Source organism: Mirounga angustirostris, unplaced genomic scaffold (genome assembly GCF_029215605.1).
Source record: "Mirounga angustirostris isolate CCGP_5_RB_7025 unplaced genomic scaffold, mMirAng1.0.hap1 SCAF_15, whole genome shotgun sequence".
NCBI lineage: Eukaryota > Metazoa > Chordata > Mammalia > Carnivora > Phocidae > Mirounga > Mirounga angustirostris.
In genome coordinates this window covers 89,803,973-89,820,855 of record NW_026991723.1, presented here as the reverse complement: position 1 = coordinate 89,820,855, position 16,883 = coordinate 89,803,973, and the positions used below count along the sequence as shown (strand labels likewise).

Below are 16,883 nucleotides of genomic sequence, written 5' to 3'. Positions count from 1 at the left end.
GCCGACGCCGCGAGCGCGGGGGGCGGCGCCTTCGCGCGCGGCGCCGCCGGGTTGGGTGGCCGGGTCGGGACGGAGGCAGACGGGTGTGGGCCCGTACATCCGCCTTCGGCCGACTGTTGAGCCGAGGCATGGAGGTGGGCTAGCGGCCGACGCGGGGCCGAGCGGGGTGAGGCGAGCGGCGGGCTCGAGGCCGCGGGCCCGGCGGGCGTGAGCGCTCGCGCGCGGCCTCGTGGAGTAACCGCCGCGGCGCGTGAGGCCCGGGCGGGTGGGGGAGGGGCGGCGCGAGTGGGGCCGCTCCCCTCAGGAGGGCCGCGGCGCGGGAGGCGGCAGCGGCCCGCGGCGCCTCCTGCGGCCCGGGGTCCCGGGCGTCGGGACCCCCGCCCCTCCCTCGCTGCCGTCTCCGCTGCGGTCTCGTGCGAGCTGCCTTTGGTCTGGCCCCTGCGCGGCTGACTTGGGCATGAGTCGGGGGCTCGCGGGAGACAGTCTCCGTCCTCGCGCCCCGGGGTCCTTCTCCCCGTTTCGGAGAGTGTTCTTGCCCCGGATGGCCCTCCCCTCCCCACCTGAAGGCGCCGGCGGCCGGCGGAGGGGCTTTGTCCGCCTCCGCGCCTGCCGGGGCTGCAAGGGGCCGAAGACGCGCTCGGCCCTGCGGGAACGGGGCGTGGGGGCTGGAGGGGGGAAGAGCCCCCGGTTGGGAGGAAGAGTTACTGGCGGACCGAGGGCTCAGTTTCCCTGCTCTGGCCGAGTTCGGGGGTGTTGGACGAGGTGCCCAGCTGTTCTCTGCGCGGGGACAGTCCCCTATGGAGCCGGCCCCCTGCGGAGTCAGAAGCGCCCTCGCACCTTCTGCAGACTTGGGTGCCCGCGGGCAGGCTGTTAACCTCCCTGAGCCCGTGCCGTTTGACCCATTGGTACCAGCTGCCTCCACTTCACAGAGTTGATGAGAATGACGCTCAGGTGTCGTAGAAAAACCACTTCATCAGTTTTTTCTGTCTTATTTCAGAAATGTTCTCTTGGGGCCAGAGTCTGGGTATATGTGAGTGCAAATCCTCACCCATTCACAAATAAGCCTAGGAATCTCGACTGAGAGGATCACTTCTCTGTAGGCCATTAGCCCAGGTAATTATTTTTTAAACAAACGTTTAAGACATTGGTCCGTCACTTGATATGTCAAGCACTGGAGTAAAAATATACAAGACAGATCCTTGCCCTAACGGACTCAGACGTGGTGAGGATGGAGCAGGTGGGTGGCAGCGGTGGGAGACCAAAGTAAACAGCTCAAGTCAGCGCCCTAAGGGCAGTGACAAACGTATACAGAGTTCCCAGAGGATAGAAGAAAAGTCATCAAAGGCAGAGAGGATGGGTCAGCCCCCGGATGTGGTGACACTCAGGGATGCACTGCACACAGGTAGCTCTCAACTCTTTTAATCAGAATAAGTGGGGAGGTTCTTTTAAAAAATGGAATCTGAATTTTATTTTTCTCCTAAGTTCTTTCAGTGACTCTGGTATGCATTTAGGGTTAAGAACCAGGGAGAGGGATGGAGGGCGGGTGTTCAAGGCAGTTGAAGGAGCTTCTATAAAGGCAGGGAATGCCAAATACCACCATTTTAGGAAGAGCAAGTGAGGGAGGATGGCAGGAAATGCCGAAGCCAGATTAGGGAGGGCCTTCTGTGGTGAGGTCAAAAATTAGAATTTTATCTCCAAACTGTAAGAATTCAAAACTCAGTTTTTGCTTTGCCCTTCAGCAGCATTTTGGAGGAAAAATTGGTGGATGAAACAAGAGCCAGAGACATTTAGGCTTCTGTAATCCACACAGATGGTGAAAATGTATTCTTCTGAGGCGGTGGCAGTGTCACTGAGAATAAAGTGCAGATATGATAAGGGAGATAGACTTTATGGAATTCATGAAGATGGGGGCTAAGGGAAGGAGAGTATAGGATAATTACCAGGTAACTGATTTGAAAACTGAAGGGATCGTAATGGGAGTGTACAGGGTGAATAACAGATTTAAGCGGAGGGTTTTACTCTGTTTTTGACTTTGAGGTGCCTGTCAGGTGAGTAGAGGTTGACTTCATGTGGTTGGATATCAAATAGAAATTGTAGGTTGGGTTAGGCTGTCATTTATTGAGTGGCTCAGTTACAGTTAAACATTGCACTGAGAGTTTTACATACGTTCGCAGTCGTTGGGTGGTTTCCTTATAGGTAGTAATGGAAGCAGTGGTTTGAATTAGGTTACCCAGAAAGAGGATGTCAGTGAAGAGTCCTGAGGCAAGCCTTTGGAAACGCTGATATTGAGAGGGAGAAAAAAGGAAGAGGTGATTGTGAAGGAGATGAGGTAGAGGAAGTGAAAGGGGATTGGTGTGTTGTCTTAGCTAAAAAATGCATGGCCAGCATTTCTGTATGCTTCAGAGGCAGCAAGTAAAGAACGTCTGGGATTTGGTAAGACGTGGCAGTGAAATGTAAGGTTAGAGCCAGACTGCCAAGGAGTTGAGGAAGTGAATCCAGATTACTTTTTCAAGAAGTTTAGCTGGGAAAGGTAGAGGGAAGTGATTGCTATTTAAAGTTTCTGGCCGGCTAATACTGAGAAATGATATCCTCAGGGCCAGTCTTTGGAAAGTCAGTCCATACTTCTGGTGAAGCATCCTATGTTACTGACAAATCAACTCTCTTCTGATGCTCAGAGTGCAGCTCTTATTTCTGTCCTGCATTTTGAGGGTTCCCTGGACACCACCATCTGTGGCTCAGTAATAGTTCCAAGCAGTTAAAATCTGAGGAAATGAACAGAAATGACTTTCAGAAGAACTGGGTTGTGCAAAAACTTACAGGATTTGTGGTCACCTACCTGCAGTTTTCCCTTAAAATAAAAATCACATTGTATATCTCATTTAGATTTTGGGGGCTTAACTATCAGGCCAGTGATGATTTTAGATTTGGGGACATAACCACCCATTTATGACCTTTCGAGAGGAGTCATAGAAACTGTTTCTGTTGTTGACATGCTCTATAGCACTATTTTCTGTATTCTGGCACTCATGGCACTCATCTGTTATATGACAAGAAAATTTAGTCCTTTCTGGTGTATGGAAGTAGGCTAGCTCTTTGGGTGAGTGAAACAAAAAGACTCCTTAATTTTCTTAATAGAAAGGTTTTGTTTTGTTTTTTTGGTTAAGTTAGTTATTTTAAAGTTACACCAGTTTATTTGTACTTCAGATCCTTAATTTTTTCAAAGTTTTTATTGACTGCACAAATCCTGCTTGACACAACTGATGATGTTTGAGAAATCTCCGAGGAGTTTCACTTTCTATTCTTAGATCTTAGATCTTCTAAGTTCACTCCCCACTTTGAATTAGATCACCGGAAAAAACAGCTTCTGTAGACTTCTAACTTCCGAGTATTTATGATATTGGCATTTTAGGTGTAAGAAACTCTTCTTTGAATAAAATACTTTTATGCAAAACCATAATATCTGTTATATTACTTGGTATTCCCTAGTTTGCTGCACGCTTGCACAGGGTGGGCATTAGTAGAATGTAATTGAATTAGAATTAGTGTCAGGAAAGAGTAGGATTCTCTAGCTGAACTAGCTTACTTTTTTTATTTTTCAAGTGAGGACTGTGTAACTCACATTATTTTTTTGCTTTGCTTTTCAGGAAGCTCCTAATTTAGGACTTAGTGAAATCTTCTCATAAATGAGTTTTGATTTCTCCTTTTTAATGTCCTTTTCTGTATGTTTTCTGACTGTCCCTTTTTATATGTCCTTTTCAGCTTTAATGTTGAAAGTCACCCTAATTTTTTTGCATGAAGAAAGCATACAATTAGTACTTTAATAAATTAATTTTAAAAATTCACAAGACGGGCGCCTGGGTGGCTCAGATGGTTAAGCATCTTGCCTTCGGCTCAGGTCATGATCCCAGGGTCCTGGGATCAAGTCCCGCATCGGGCTCCCTGCTCAGCAGGAAGCCTGCTTCTCCCTCTGCCTCTGCCTCTCTCTCTCTCTCTCTCTGACTTTCATGAATAAATAAAACATTAAAAAAAAAATTCACAAGACAAATGCGTGTATTTGATTTTACTTACGCATTTATATATAATTCTTTAGTCAATGATGTAAGAAGAAAATAAGGAATTTTTTTTAAAAAACAGCTTATTTTAGGAATTGGCAGTATGCCAAAAAAGCCTCTGCAGTGAAATACAGTTTCTATCAAGAGGTCATTGATTTCCCGTTAGCAGAGATTTTGCACTCTTGAGTTTAGGATGATAATGCATTTGAAAACATCACACTGCCGGGTTTCTGTATCCAAATATTTAATGACTTGGTCATGTTTCTTAACCTTTTATTGTCCCTTCTCCCTCCCTGAAAGGAAACATTTTAGACAGTTCTTTCCTATGAATTTCCCATGAATTTTAAACCACCAGTACGTTATATATCTCTTTATGTACTTTATGCCTAAAGGTAGGACTTTTTTGTGTCCTACTAACCAGTTTTCATCTCCTTGAGGATGATGTCACCCCTGATGAGAATGCCTGGGTTAGGTCCATCCTGTTATGAAATGGACTTAGTTGTTAGTGTATAGTTTACAGTTGGGTTTGCAGCTTGTTTCCCATTAATTAGGATGATATTTTATATTCATTGGGTAGTTAATTTAAGGTCAAATTTCTGAAGATCAGTCTTGTTGGATATTTTTCTGGGCCAATTCCCAATAAATTATCATTTTCATATGAAAGAACACTTGCTTCATTCTTCTTGGGTGTGTGTGGTTTTCTTCCTTGTTGCAGACTGGCTGATAGCTGTGTAGATAATTGTCACTTTGGGTTTGTCTGATGTTTTTCTCATGAATAGGCTGGGGTTATGGGTTTGGGAGAAGCATCCTACAGCATTGAAGTTCCTTCCTCAGTACATTAGGTGAGGGGTTATCAACTCCGGTGAGGTGAGCCTTGAGTACTTGGTTAAGTTTGTGTTTGCCAGATGTCTCCACTGTAATGTTATAGTATCTCCCTTTCCGTACTCTCTTTTGTGGTGAGTCAGCAAGTCCAGCCCACATTCAAGATGGGGTGGGATTAAGCTCCACCTCTTGGAACAGAGTATGTATATGTATTATTTGGAATTCTTCTGTAAGGAAGGTTGGTCTCCCACATTTGTTTATTCATGCAGTCATTTATTTATATCCGTTTGGACTCAGGTGTATCTATACTGTGGGTTATAATCCACAATTACATTGTTACTTTGTTGATAATTGTTTCAGATTTGGTCATCCAGAGCTCTTTGAGGTTGGCTCCAGTGTTCCTTTGACATTCCCACATCCTTTTATATTTTGAGTATTTCCAGGCTCACCTTGTATTTTTGTTTAGTCATAACACATTGTTTACTGATGATGAGCTTTGTATTTACCTTTGTATGCATTTAGTTAAGAATAAAAATATAGCATCTTATTTTTATTACACCTCATTGGAATTGGAGATCTCTGGATTTTGGCTTTCATCCTGTTTGCTGATCCACTCGGTTCCATGCCGTCTGTAGTTCTGATAAACCTGCCTCATTCGTGCATCTTTATTCAAACCTTTGACACATTTGGTTCTTGGGATTTCCTCTTGTTTCCTGGTACCTTCCTGTTACTTTGCTCTTTTTGAGACTGCTAGGATTTGGAAAATTACTTTATCTTAACCCTTTCACATGAGTTTGGATGGTGGAGGCTCTGATGTTATTACAGAAACAAAAAGTTGGAGATAGTAAAAAATGGTATTAAACTTAGTAGCAATAGGTTGTTAACATTTGTAGCTATTACAGCTTACAGTGGGGTTCATACACACCGTGTGCAGATTGTTGTACCTTTACTTTCTAAACCAGAGAACATTCTCTTGAGTTTTGTTATTGGTATGGATTAATATGGATTTTTATATTTCCATGGATTTCTGGAAAAATGTCTTCTAGGAATGTAAAGGTTCTCTGAACTTTTGACTTGGCTCCAGTACATCACTAGAATACTCCCAAAATCTATACTTTGAAGGCATTGATAGGTTTTTGTCTCTGTAATTTTCCATCAGTACTACACAGTTTTGAGTTTTCTCTATAGTACAGTTGCGTATTGTGTGATGTTTTTTTACTAACAAAGTACTTTCGTTTCATATTTTTTATGTGTCAAAGATAAAGTTTTTAAGAGTGGGTTCAAATTTGAGTTCAGTCAGTAATTGATAAGCTGACCAGGAGCACATTCTCCATGTGGTGGAGGCACATTTTAAGTTAGAGACGAGGGTCACACAGGAGAGGCCTGAAGTGTTGTTATTTTTCTTTATTCTTTAGATATTGTCTCTTCTGGATACAGGTGCAGAATGAGCACATGTTGTTGGTGTACGCCAGGTGGCATTTCCACCGTTGACTTCCTACAGCGCTATGCATCCGAGACCCACTCCAGTGAGTTTCAAACAGCTAATGAAGACCTCTGCTACTGCTTAGAGTGTGTGGCCGAATACCACAAAGCAAGGGATGATTTACCATTCTTGCATGAGGTAATTTACATTTGATGGACAGTACTTTTCAGAGCTTGATTATGAGGAAGAGGAGAAACCTGAACTCTTTTGGAATCATTCAGGAAACAGGATTGATGGATGGAATTGAATTGAAACCTTAAGTAGAATTTTAGGTTCCCTCACTTTTAGTCATCGTGATATAAAACAATTTTATGAAATGACGTATGGGTTTTTTTCAGTTTATGTTTTTAAGTCTGTATATTTGATAGTGTTACATTCATGTATCTGAATGGCTTGGGTTATTTTAATAAGGTTGATTCTTTTTTCTCTTTCATTTTTTAATGGATAAATGGTATAAACTTCTAAGGGCAGGTGTATTTGCTGGTCATCGTAAACAAAGTGAAACATATTTTAAATATGTGGCTTTGAATATTTGGTTTATTACATGAAAAACACAATCAGACTGTAGAGGTATGTGCAGATAATGTAGAAGGGAGGAGAGGTTGATTAGTTATGAATCTGTTGAGAAAACCTTTGCTAAGTTTCCTAGTTACGAAGCTAACCAGTGTCTGTGCTAAAGCTAATGTTTTAAGGTGGGTACCTATGGCTGGACCATGGAAGTGAAGACAGAGAAGGCCTGGTCATGCCTTTGACAGAGAAGCTCCAACTTCTCATCCCCCCCCTTTTTTGGGGGAGTGGGCATGGAGCCCAGTGCAGGGCTTAAACTCCCGACCCTGAGATCAAGAGCTGGAGGCTTAACCAACTGAGCCATCCAGGTGTCCCATCATTCCCTTTTTCATAGTTGATAAGGGATATTGAGATATTTATAACAAAACTCTTCAAGGGCAGTGTTTACACATCTCACGTTGTATGTACTCATATATCATAAAAGTGGCCTTATTTAGGAACTGTTTTCTTCAAATCTAATGTGATATCTATTACTTCTTTAAACTTCTGTTAGAAAGCTTTCTAAAAAGATCATGACATCCAGTGTTTTGTTGATAATAAGATATAAAGCGTACTGCCCATTTTTCTTTTTCTATAGGTTTTATGGGAATTAGAAACCTTACGTCTCATAAATCACTTTGAAAAATCCATGAAGGCAGAAATTGGAGATGATGATGAATTGTATATAGTAGACAACAATGGAGAGGCACAACTGTTTGACTTTACTGGCCAAGACTTTGAAAATAAGCTTCGAGTTCCTCTTCTTGAAATACTGAAATATCCTTACCTGCTTTTACATGAGCGTGTTAGTGAGTATCGTGGGTGTTCTACAAGTTTTATCAGTCTTTTTTAAGAATTGTAGAAGCTTAGTTTTATCTGTATTGAAAATCTGCTTGTTAAACATATAATAAGGATACTTCATACTTTCTCCCAACATTGTAGTATGGAAGTTTCCAAACATACAGAAAAGTGAACGATATGGTGAACACCATATATGCATCATGTAGATTCTCCAGTTGCTAGCATCTTACTGTATTTGCTTTATCACACATTTACTCATCTATCCTTTAGTTAATTTTTGTTCTTGTAATTTGTCTATAGCAGAGTTTCTCAACATTGGCATATTGACATTTTGGACTGGATACTTCTTCATTGTGGGGGTTATGCTGTCCATTGTAGGATGTTTAGCAGCATCCCTGGCCTCTATCCACTAGATGCCAGTAGCCCTCTGCTCTTCCCACTATCCATGTTGTGATGACAACCAGACCGTCTCCACATATTGCCAGATGTCCCTTGAGCCTTGAGTGGTGGGGGGGGCGGGGCGCCATGGAGGCAAAACTGTCTGGTTAAGAACTACTGGTCTGTAGTAATTTTCACTAATTAACTAAGGTGTGGCATATTATTGGTGCATAGATTTGGGTCATTTATATTTGCATTTCTTAATGTGAATCTTATAAAAGTGAAGACATTTTTGTGATCTAACAAAATAGCAATACCTTTTTTTCCCCCCAAATAACAATACCTTTAAGCTGTCTAGGATCTAGTCCATATTCAGATTTTCCCAGTAGTTGCAAAATGAGGTTTTTGGCTGGTTTGTTTAAATAAGAACCAATCAGGGACCATATGTTGCCTTGGTTCATATTTTGTACATCTCTTTGAATCTAGAACAGTCAACTTGTACACATACACTTTTTTTTTTTTTTTTTGCCATAATGTTGACTTACTGAGACCATATAGTTCCTGTAGAATAATGTATAATGCACTTTCTGGATTTTTTAGATTGCTTACTTGTGATATTATTTAACTTCTTTATTCTCTGTATTTTCAGTAAACTGAAAAGTAGATCTAAAGATTTGGTTAGATACATCAATTCTTCCTAAATAAGTTGTTTTTTTTTTAAAGATTTTTATTTATTTATTCATGAGAGACAGAGAGAGAGGCAGAGGGAGAAGCAGGCTCCCAAGGAGCAGGGAGCCCGATGCGGGACTCGATCCCAGGACGCTGGGATCATGACCTGAGCCGAAGGCAGACGCTTAACCATCTGAGCCACCCAGGCGCCCCCTAAATAAGTTTTAAATAATTAGGTTTTAAAATTCTAACAAGTCAGTTTTCAAGCATTTATTAACAGATACTCTATCCAAGAAAAGTACATAAATGATAATTTTTCACCAAACACACCTATGTAGCCAGCACTCAGAACAAGAAACAAACCATCAATACCCAAGCACTTCCTTCATGCTTTTCCTGTTATTATCACTGTTTCCCAAAGCCATCCTCCGTCACTAACAATATTCTTTGAAGTTTGAGAAAGTAAAGCTGATTGATTAGGTAGGGTAAATGTAGGAGTCTATTTAGGATACTTCTGAAAGGGTAGTGAAGAGATTTCCATAAAGCAGCAGGAATCAGAACAGTGTAAGCATAGATAGACTTAGGGAACTGCATTGAGTCCGGAAATGAACCAGTCATATTTGGGAAGCTTGTTTGATGATGGTAGCTTTTCAAACTAGTGGAGAAAGTGTATTAGTCAATAAATGAGAGTAGGACAAAATAGCCACTTGAGGGGAGAGCTCACTTTATCACTAGTACTAAATAAAGTCCATGTGGATCAAAATGTAAAATGCTAATGGAACTGGACTGATATCCATGCTTCTAAGAAGATATCCTATGGGTATAATTATGCCCAATGTAAGAAAAAATCTGCATACCAGTAAAGTCAGGGTAGTTTATAGGAACACACCATGATCAATCACACTAGACTAGTCTTTCAGATAGGTAAATATTGTTACATGATCAGCATTTTTAATGCCTCATTTAAAAAAAAAAAAGGAAAGAAACAACTTTATTTACTTACAGAACAACCAAAGGAGCCATATTTAGGGGGTTTTGATAAGCTGATAAGATTTATGTCTTTTATTTACTGGCTTATTTTTTTTTTTTTATTTAGATGAATTATGTGTTGAAGCACTTTGTCGGATGGAACAAGCTAATTGCTCCTTTCAGGTTTTTGACAAACATCCAGGCATCTATTTGTTTCTGGTCCATCCCAATGAAATGGTGAGTATGAGTAGTAGGCAATGAAAGGACATATTTTTTGCACATATAGATATAGATAGTTATAATAGAGGGTTTGGGTGTATATTTTGTTTAAAATATTAAACTGTTAAAAATATGTATACTCACACCCCTCAAAAGGTAAATGTTTCTGGGGAGCAGCAATGGAGCAGAAACACAGAGCGATAAACAGTGGAAACCTGTAGGCCTGGGTAGCTGTAGGTAGCCGGGGATACAGTTTGTCAGGATAACAGGAGTTCCAAGTGTACTCCAGGCAAGGCAGAGGACCAGGGTCAAGGCCTGTGCTCAATGTAAAGGTGAGATGCCCCTGGCTGTGAAAGAAAATGGACAGAAAGTATAACCAGGTGCCCTCTGGGCCTGGCCTTTTACAGCTGCATAGCAGTAGAAGAAGCAGGTCCAGCCGAGCCTGCACGACCTGGGCCAGGCCCTCACAGGCTTTGTGACTGAGTCTTCAGTGTCCTTTAAGTGACCAGTGGTTGGGAGTCCTGAGCTGCTGGTGTTAGACTGCTGATGAAGTCCTTGAGAGAGAAGAATTCAGATGATGTTGTCAGGAATATATAAAAGTTGATTGAATACTGTGGTAAAGTTTATTATTTAAAAAAAACCCCACTAAGTTCAAGGAACGTGAATATATCAATAATAACTTGGACTAGGTGGTATCAACGTGATGAGGTTGGCAGGCAAGGAGACGAAAGATGTGAGAGCATGCATGCAAGCTTCTCATCTGGTTAAGGGCAGAGCTAGGTAGTGAATTATCTTAAATAATGAGTTTATTTAGAAAATGCTTTAAAAGAAATAGAAAAGGTTCGTACATATAAACAGGTTTAAAGATACCTTTTGCAAAAAGTTTGTGCAAAAAGTTGATGTAAGAGATGGAAAAACAGCTAATAGGCAAATACTGACCTAAACAAAGTGGTGAAGCTATTGTAATATCAAATAAAAAAAGACATTTGGATAGAGATGGATAAGGTTACTACATAATAAAAATTCAATTCATCAAGACCATATAGCATTTTTAAACAAGTAATATGCTGGTTAAAATAGGCTCAAGTAAATGATATGCAGTTATTGGTAGAACTACAGGAAGGGATAGTAGACTCATTATTGTAAAAGATTTCCGTGTCCTCTTCTTCAGTATTGAATCAGTAGATCAATAAAGACCTCAGCAAGGAAGGGAATATATATATAAGGTGGTTTACAAACATAACCTAATGAATATATATGTGAACTGGGCGTCTAACCATTTTTTCAAATACATGTTGAACATGACAAAAGTGATCACATACTAAGCCATGATAAATGTTTCAGCACATTTCAAGGACTACCATGATCTCTGATCATAACACGATTTAGATAGAAGTTAATGAAAAGATAAATGAGTTTCCACATTTTGAAATTAACATATGCTAAAAAAGAAATCATCAAGACTTAAGAATACACAGAACCGAATCCTAATGAAGATGTTACATAAAAAAATTGTAGGATGTAGCAAAAGAGGTGCTTTCAGGGAAATTGATAACTGGAAGTAATTACAGAAATAAAGCTTCAAAATTTATGAGCTGATTATTCAGAATAGATTATCCTTATTTTATGTTTGTCTTTCCAGAAAAAGAATACTCTTAAATTTATTCTATGAAGCAGGTAACAAGATACAAATAACAAAAACATAACAACATAAAAACAAAAATAATAAAAAGACATAACAACAAAAACAAGACACCTAAAACATTAAGGTTAAATGATGGTCATTAATATGCAAAAATCTTAAACAAAATATTAGAAAATCTATAAATAGAATTTCACCTTACTAACAAGTTAAAAAACTCATATGGTTGATTGGATGCAGAGAAACCATTTGATAAAATTCAGCACCCATTCAGATTAAAAATGCTTAGCAAATTAGGAATGGAAGGGAATTCTATAAGCTGATGAGTTGTATCTGTAAAAAACCTAAAGGAAACATTATCCAAATTGACTAACTTTTAGTGAGGCATTCCCTTTAAAATCAGAAATAGACAAAGGTGCTCACTATCACCACTTTTTGTAGTGTTAAGTTGGGTTTCTGGTCAATGCAGTAAAAATAATTAGAAAAAGAAATGAGAGGCATTAGAATTTGAAAGGAAGAAGTAAAAATGATATAATTTGTAACAATAAGATTATTTACTTAGGAAACCCCAAAGAATCTACAAGTTTTGAGAAATAAGTGTTTAACAAGGTGATTATTTACAGAAGTCTGGTATTTCTGTACACAGCCAGCCAAAAATTAATAAAGATAAATTTCCATTTATTACAGGTTCAGAAAATATTAAATACCCAGGCATAAATCTAACAAAGATACGGAACTTCTACAGGAAAATCATAAAACTTAATTAACACATGAAAGAGAACCTGAATAAGTAAAGAAAGACCCTGTGTTTTTTGTTTTGTTTTGTTTTGTTTTTAAGATTTTATTTATTTGAAAGAGAGAAAGACCGCGAGAGAGGGAACACAAGCAGGGGGAGTGGGAGAGGGAGAAGCAGACTCCCCACGGAGCAGGGAGCCCGATGTGGGGCTCAATCCCAGCACCCTGGGATCATGACCTGAGCCAAAGGTAGACGCTTAACGACTGAGCCACCCAGGCGCCCCTAGACCCTGTGTTCATAAATAAGAAAGCTTAGTAATAGAAAGATCTTTCAGTTTGCCCCAGATTGATCTATAGATTCAGAGTGTTTTTAAATAAATTCCAGCAGGGTTTTTAATGTAACACATTAAGATGTTTCTAAAATACGTATATGGAAGAGGAAGGATCCAAAGTTGCCAAGACATTTCTGAGGATGAGGGAGACTTACTATGAAGCTCTGCTAGTTAAGACAATGTGATAGTGATGTGCAGACAGATACTTTGGCCAGTGGTATACAATAGAGACTCAAACAGACTCGCTCATATTTAGATCTTCGGTATTTGATAGAGATGATGCATCAGATCAATGGGGAAAAGAAGGACTGGAAATGGAAGTGATACAAAGGTATCTCTATGGAGGAAATCATATTTTTAAGTCATATACTTAAAACATCAAGTATTTAAACACTCAAGGTTAAATGTCAAAAATAAAGGGGCGCCTGGGTGGCTCAGTCGTTAAGCATCTACCTTCGGCTCAGGTCATGATCTGGGGTCCTGGGATGGAGCCCCGCATCGGGCTCCCTGCTCCACGGGAAGCCTGCTTCTCCTTCTCCCACTCCCCCTGCTTGTGTTCCCTCTCTCACTGTGTCTCTCTCTGTCAAATAAATAAATAAAATCTTTAATAAAAAAAAAAAAAGTCAAAAATAAAATGGCCAAACTCTTGGCAGAAAATATAGGTATATATCACTGAGATTTTAAGGAAGGAAAGCATTGGTTATAAAAGGAAGGCTGATAAACGTGACTATATCAAAATTAAGAGCTTTTGTTTATCAAAAGACATCTTAAAGTGAAAAGACAAGTTAAAAATTGGGAGAAGCTATAAACAACACTAACAAAACCCCAAAAGAAAAGTGGAAGAAGATCTGAACAGGCATTTCCCAGAAGAGGAAGTTCTATGGCTAATAAACATATGAAGGACAGCTTGACATTAATGACAAGGAAATAGCAAAACCACAGTATTTTGTAGTGTGTGCTAGTTTGAGGCTATAAGTATTAGGATGTGGATCTGCAGGACCTCATTGCTGGTAGAAGTGTAAATTGGGGCAGCGCCTTAGAGATTAGTTTGGCTTCGTCTAAATTTGAACATTCCTATGTCCCATGATTTAGCAGTTTCTTTCTTTTTTTTTTTTTAGATTTTACTTATTTATTCATAAGAGACAGAGAGAGAGGCAGAGGGAGAAGCAGGCTCCCCGCTGAGCAGGGAGCCCAATGTGGGACTCGATCCCAGGACCCTGGGATCACGACCTGAGCTGAAGGCAGATGCTTAACCATCTGAGCCACCCAGGCGCCCCATCTAGCAGTTTCATTCCTGAGGGTGTATGTAAGAGAGATACTCTTGATCATTTGTAACAGGAGGCATATATAAGAAATTCCATAGCACACTACTTAGAATTCACAAAAACCTGCAAACAACTGGGATGCCTGGTGGTGGGGGAGTCCGTGAATAAACTGAAGTATCTTCACATGGGAATATCATGTAGCAATCTAAACAAACTATCAACTTGAAACAAAATAAGTGAATCCTGGTGATATAACACTAAGTGAAATAAAGTTTCAGAAGATTCCATATAGAAGGAAACTCTTTTTATAAAGTTAGAAATAAAATGAATATTTACAGATAGATACCACAACTATATAAAAAATAAGGGGATGAAGAACATGGTATTCGAGATGATGGTCACCTCAGGTTGGAAGGGGAAGGAAGATGGGGGGGGGATGGGCCCCATATAGTTAAATGCATGTTACAGTAAAGGGGCCTTAGTTTTTGTGTTGGATGATGAGTTTATGGGTGCATGTTGCATTAATAATAAAAATTTAAATTTAAAAGTGGGCTACGCATGGACCAAAGATAAAAGTGTGTGATGAATAAAAGGTTATAGTCTTTAATTCTGAAGTCTTATTCCCTAACCCTCATCCGAAAAAGATGTCAGCAAAAGACTTCAATTTCTGGCAGTCTAGTGTCTCTATAAACTGAAAAATGTTCCTCCTCCAAAATACTTAGGTATGCCAGGTAAAATGTGACAGGGTTTATAGGCTTGTCCAAGAAGGTAAGAGTGAAATGGACAGGGAACTGGAACCCAGAGTAGAAGGTGGACAGTGAAGCCACAGGCATCCAGAGAGTGTTAGCCAAAGTTAGTAGAACCTTAAAGTATATGTTTAACAGATGTATATTAAGGTGTTGGGATAGGGAGTTAGAGGCTCTACCATAAAACAGACTTGAGGGCGCCTGGGTGGCTCAGATGGTTAAGCGTCTGCCTTCGGCTCAGGTCATGATCCCAGAGTCCTGGGATCGAGTCCCGCATCGGGCTCCCTGCTCCTTGGGAGCCTGCTTCTCCCTCTGCTTCTCTCTCTCTCTCTCTCTTTGTCTCTCATGCATAAATAAATAAAATCTTTAAAATAAATAAATAAATAAAACAGACGTGGTGGGCCACACCCTCAGTCGAAAAGGTAGTAGAAAATAATTCACAGATGACAGAAATGTGTCTGTCTCTGAAATCTGGGTGAGGAAAAGACTTCCCTGAAAATTTGTAACCAAAGCCCTCTCTTCATAAGAGAAGTTCCTGTTTGCCTGCTTGCTTGATACTTGCAGAAACCATTGCAAATCCTTTCCAGAGGGACACATCAACTGAGTCCTTGCCAGATTCCCACAGATATATCCCAATGAAGGTACCAAAATTAAAACAACAAAACCACTGTGTGTGAGTGGAAATAAAAATGAGCAAGTGTACCCAAAGAACTCCTTTATTAGAATGATCAGATACAGAATATAAAGTGCTTCAGTAGAAGAGAGACTTGAAAACCCACTCTCAAAAGACCAGGAATATTTTTTAAAGATTCAATTAAAATATGTAGAAATGAAACACATAAAATTAAACACTTTAGATGGATTGAACGGCTAGTTAGGTGTGCCTGAAGAGAGAATGAATGAATTTAGAAGATGAACAGGTTACTTTAGAAAGACAGACAAAGGGATGGAGGGGGAATGCTGAAAAGGCAGGGTACAGTGGGAAGATCTAATCTCAGTTCGCTCTGTTGGCAAAGGAAAGAACCGGAGTGATAAAGAGGTGATGGTGCGTTATTTTTCAAAGTCAGTGAAAAACGCAGATAAGCATGCTCACAGATCCTGAGGTGGAGAGATAAAAGAAAAACCCACACCAGTGCACACTGTAGTAATGCTTCAGGATACTAGAGACAAAGGTTTTAAAGGAGCCAGAGAAAAGACTACCTACGAGAGAGGTGCAGTTAGCTTCTCAGTCATAGGAATAAAACCGACGATGGAACAGTGTCTTCCCTTTGCTGAAGAATGGGAGCTGTCCATCTAGAAGCAAGCGCCCAAGAGAGAAGGTGAAATAAAGACCTTTCAAACAGCTGGGGTCCTTTACCACCAACAGTCTGTGCAAAGTCAGCGTCAGCCTTTTCACATTGTTTGGGCAATCCTAAGTATTACATGACATACTGCTTTCTTGGATAAAGGCTTTTCATGACTGTGAATATTCAGCCGTGAATATTCAGGTCTACTGTGTTTTGGGTGCAGTATTGTGTAGTTTCCGGATGTTAACTCATTAAAACCTTACAGCCCACATTTCATAGATGAGGAAACTGAATCACTTACACAGACTAGCGTGTGGAACCCAGGGTGTATAGATAGGCAGCCGGGCTCCAGAGCCCCTAGGTTTGGTTTGGTTTTTTAACTGTTTGGAAGTACTTTCCCACTTTCAGAAAATTCTCAGGAATAAAATACCTGTATCATCTTAAGCCATATTCACTAATTGTTAGTGTCTCCATTTGCTTTATCATTTGCTTTCAAGTGACACAGCTTTTTTTCCTGAACCATTTGAAAGTCGGTTTCATCCCTGTGTGCTTTACCGCTAAGTACTTCATGTGTATCTCTTGAGAAGAGGCTCTTCTCCTTCTGTAAGGACAGTGTTACAAGCTTCAGTGAATTTCGCACTGATTTAGTAATGTCTATCTTCCAGCTGTACCATGTGCTCTCCAGTGTTCTTCGTAGTGTTTCCCCCCTGTGCTCCAGTATCCGGGCCAGGATCAGCTCTTACACGTAATTATGTTGCTTGAGTCTCCCTTCATCTGGACTGTTGTTTCCTCAGCCTTTGTCTTATGACATTTCTGAAGAGTGCTGTCATCCCTGTTCTGCACCTTTTATTTATTTATTTATTTATTTTTAAAGATTTTATTTATTTATTTGACAGAGAGAGACACAGCAAGAGGGGGAACACAAGCAGAGGGGGAGT

At 40.2% G+C, this 16,883-nt stretch overlaps 1 protein-coding gene across 8 annotated transcripts in view; it reads left to right on the top strand.

The window, feature by feature from the left end:
* The window catches only part of SETX (senataxin), an 87,422-nt gene continuing 70,539 nt past the window's right edge, over positions 1–16,883 (top strand). For 4 of the 8 annotated variants that reach the window (XR_010407728.1, XR_010407729.1, XM_045883410.3 and 1 more), the window contains exons 1-5: positions 1–134; positions 998–1,113; positions 6,290–6,495; positions 7,502–7,712; positions 9,848–9,957. Coding sequence is in view for 5 of the 8 variants with exons in the window: in XM_045883410.3 (XP_045739366.1) it covers positions 6,319–6,495; positions 7,502–7,712; positions 9,848–9,957 (498 nt within the window). In the remaining 3 variants the exon portion in view is untranslated. Of the gene's footprint in view, positions 167–997; positions 1,114–6,289; positions 6,496–7,501; positions 7,713–9,847; positions 9,958–16,610; positions 16,691–16,883 lie in introns of those variants that run through there. The other 4 variants (XM_045883409.3, XM_054509474.2, XM_045883408.3 and 1 more) reach the window with 4 other exon arrangements.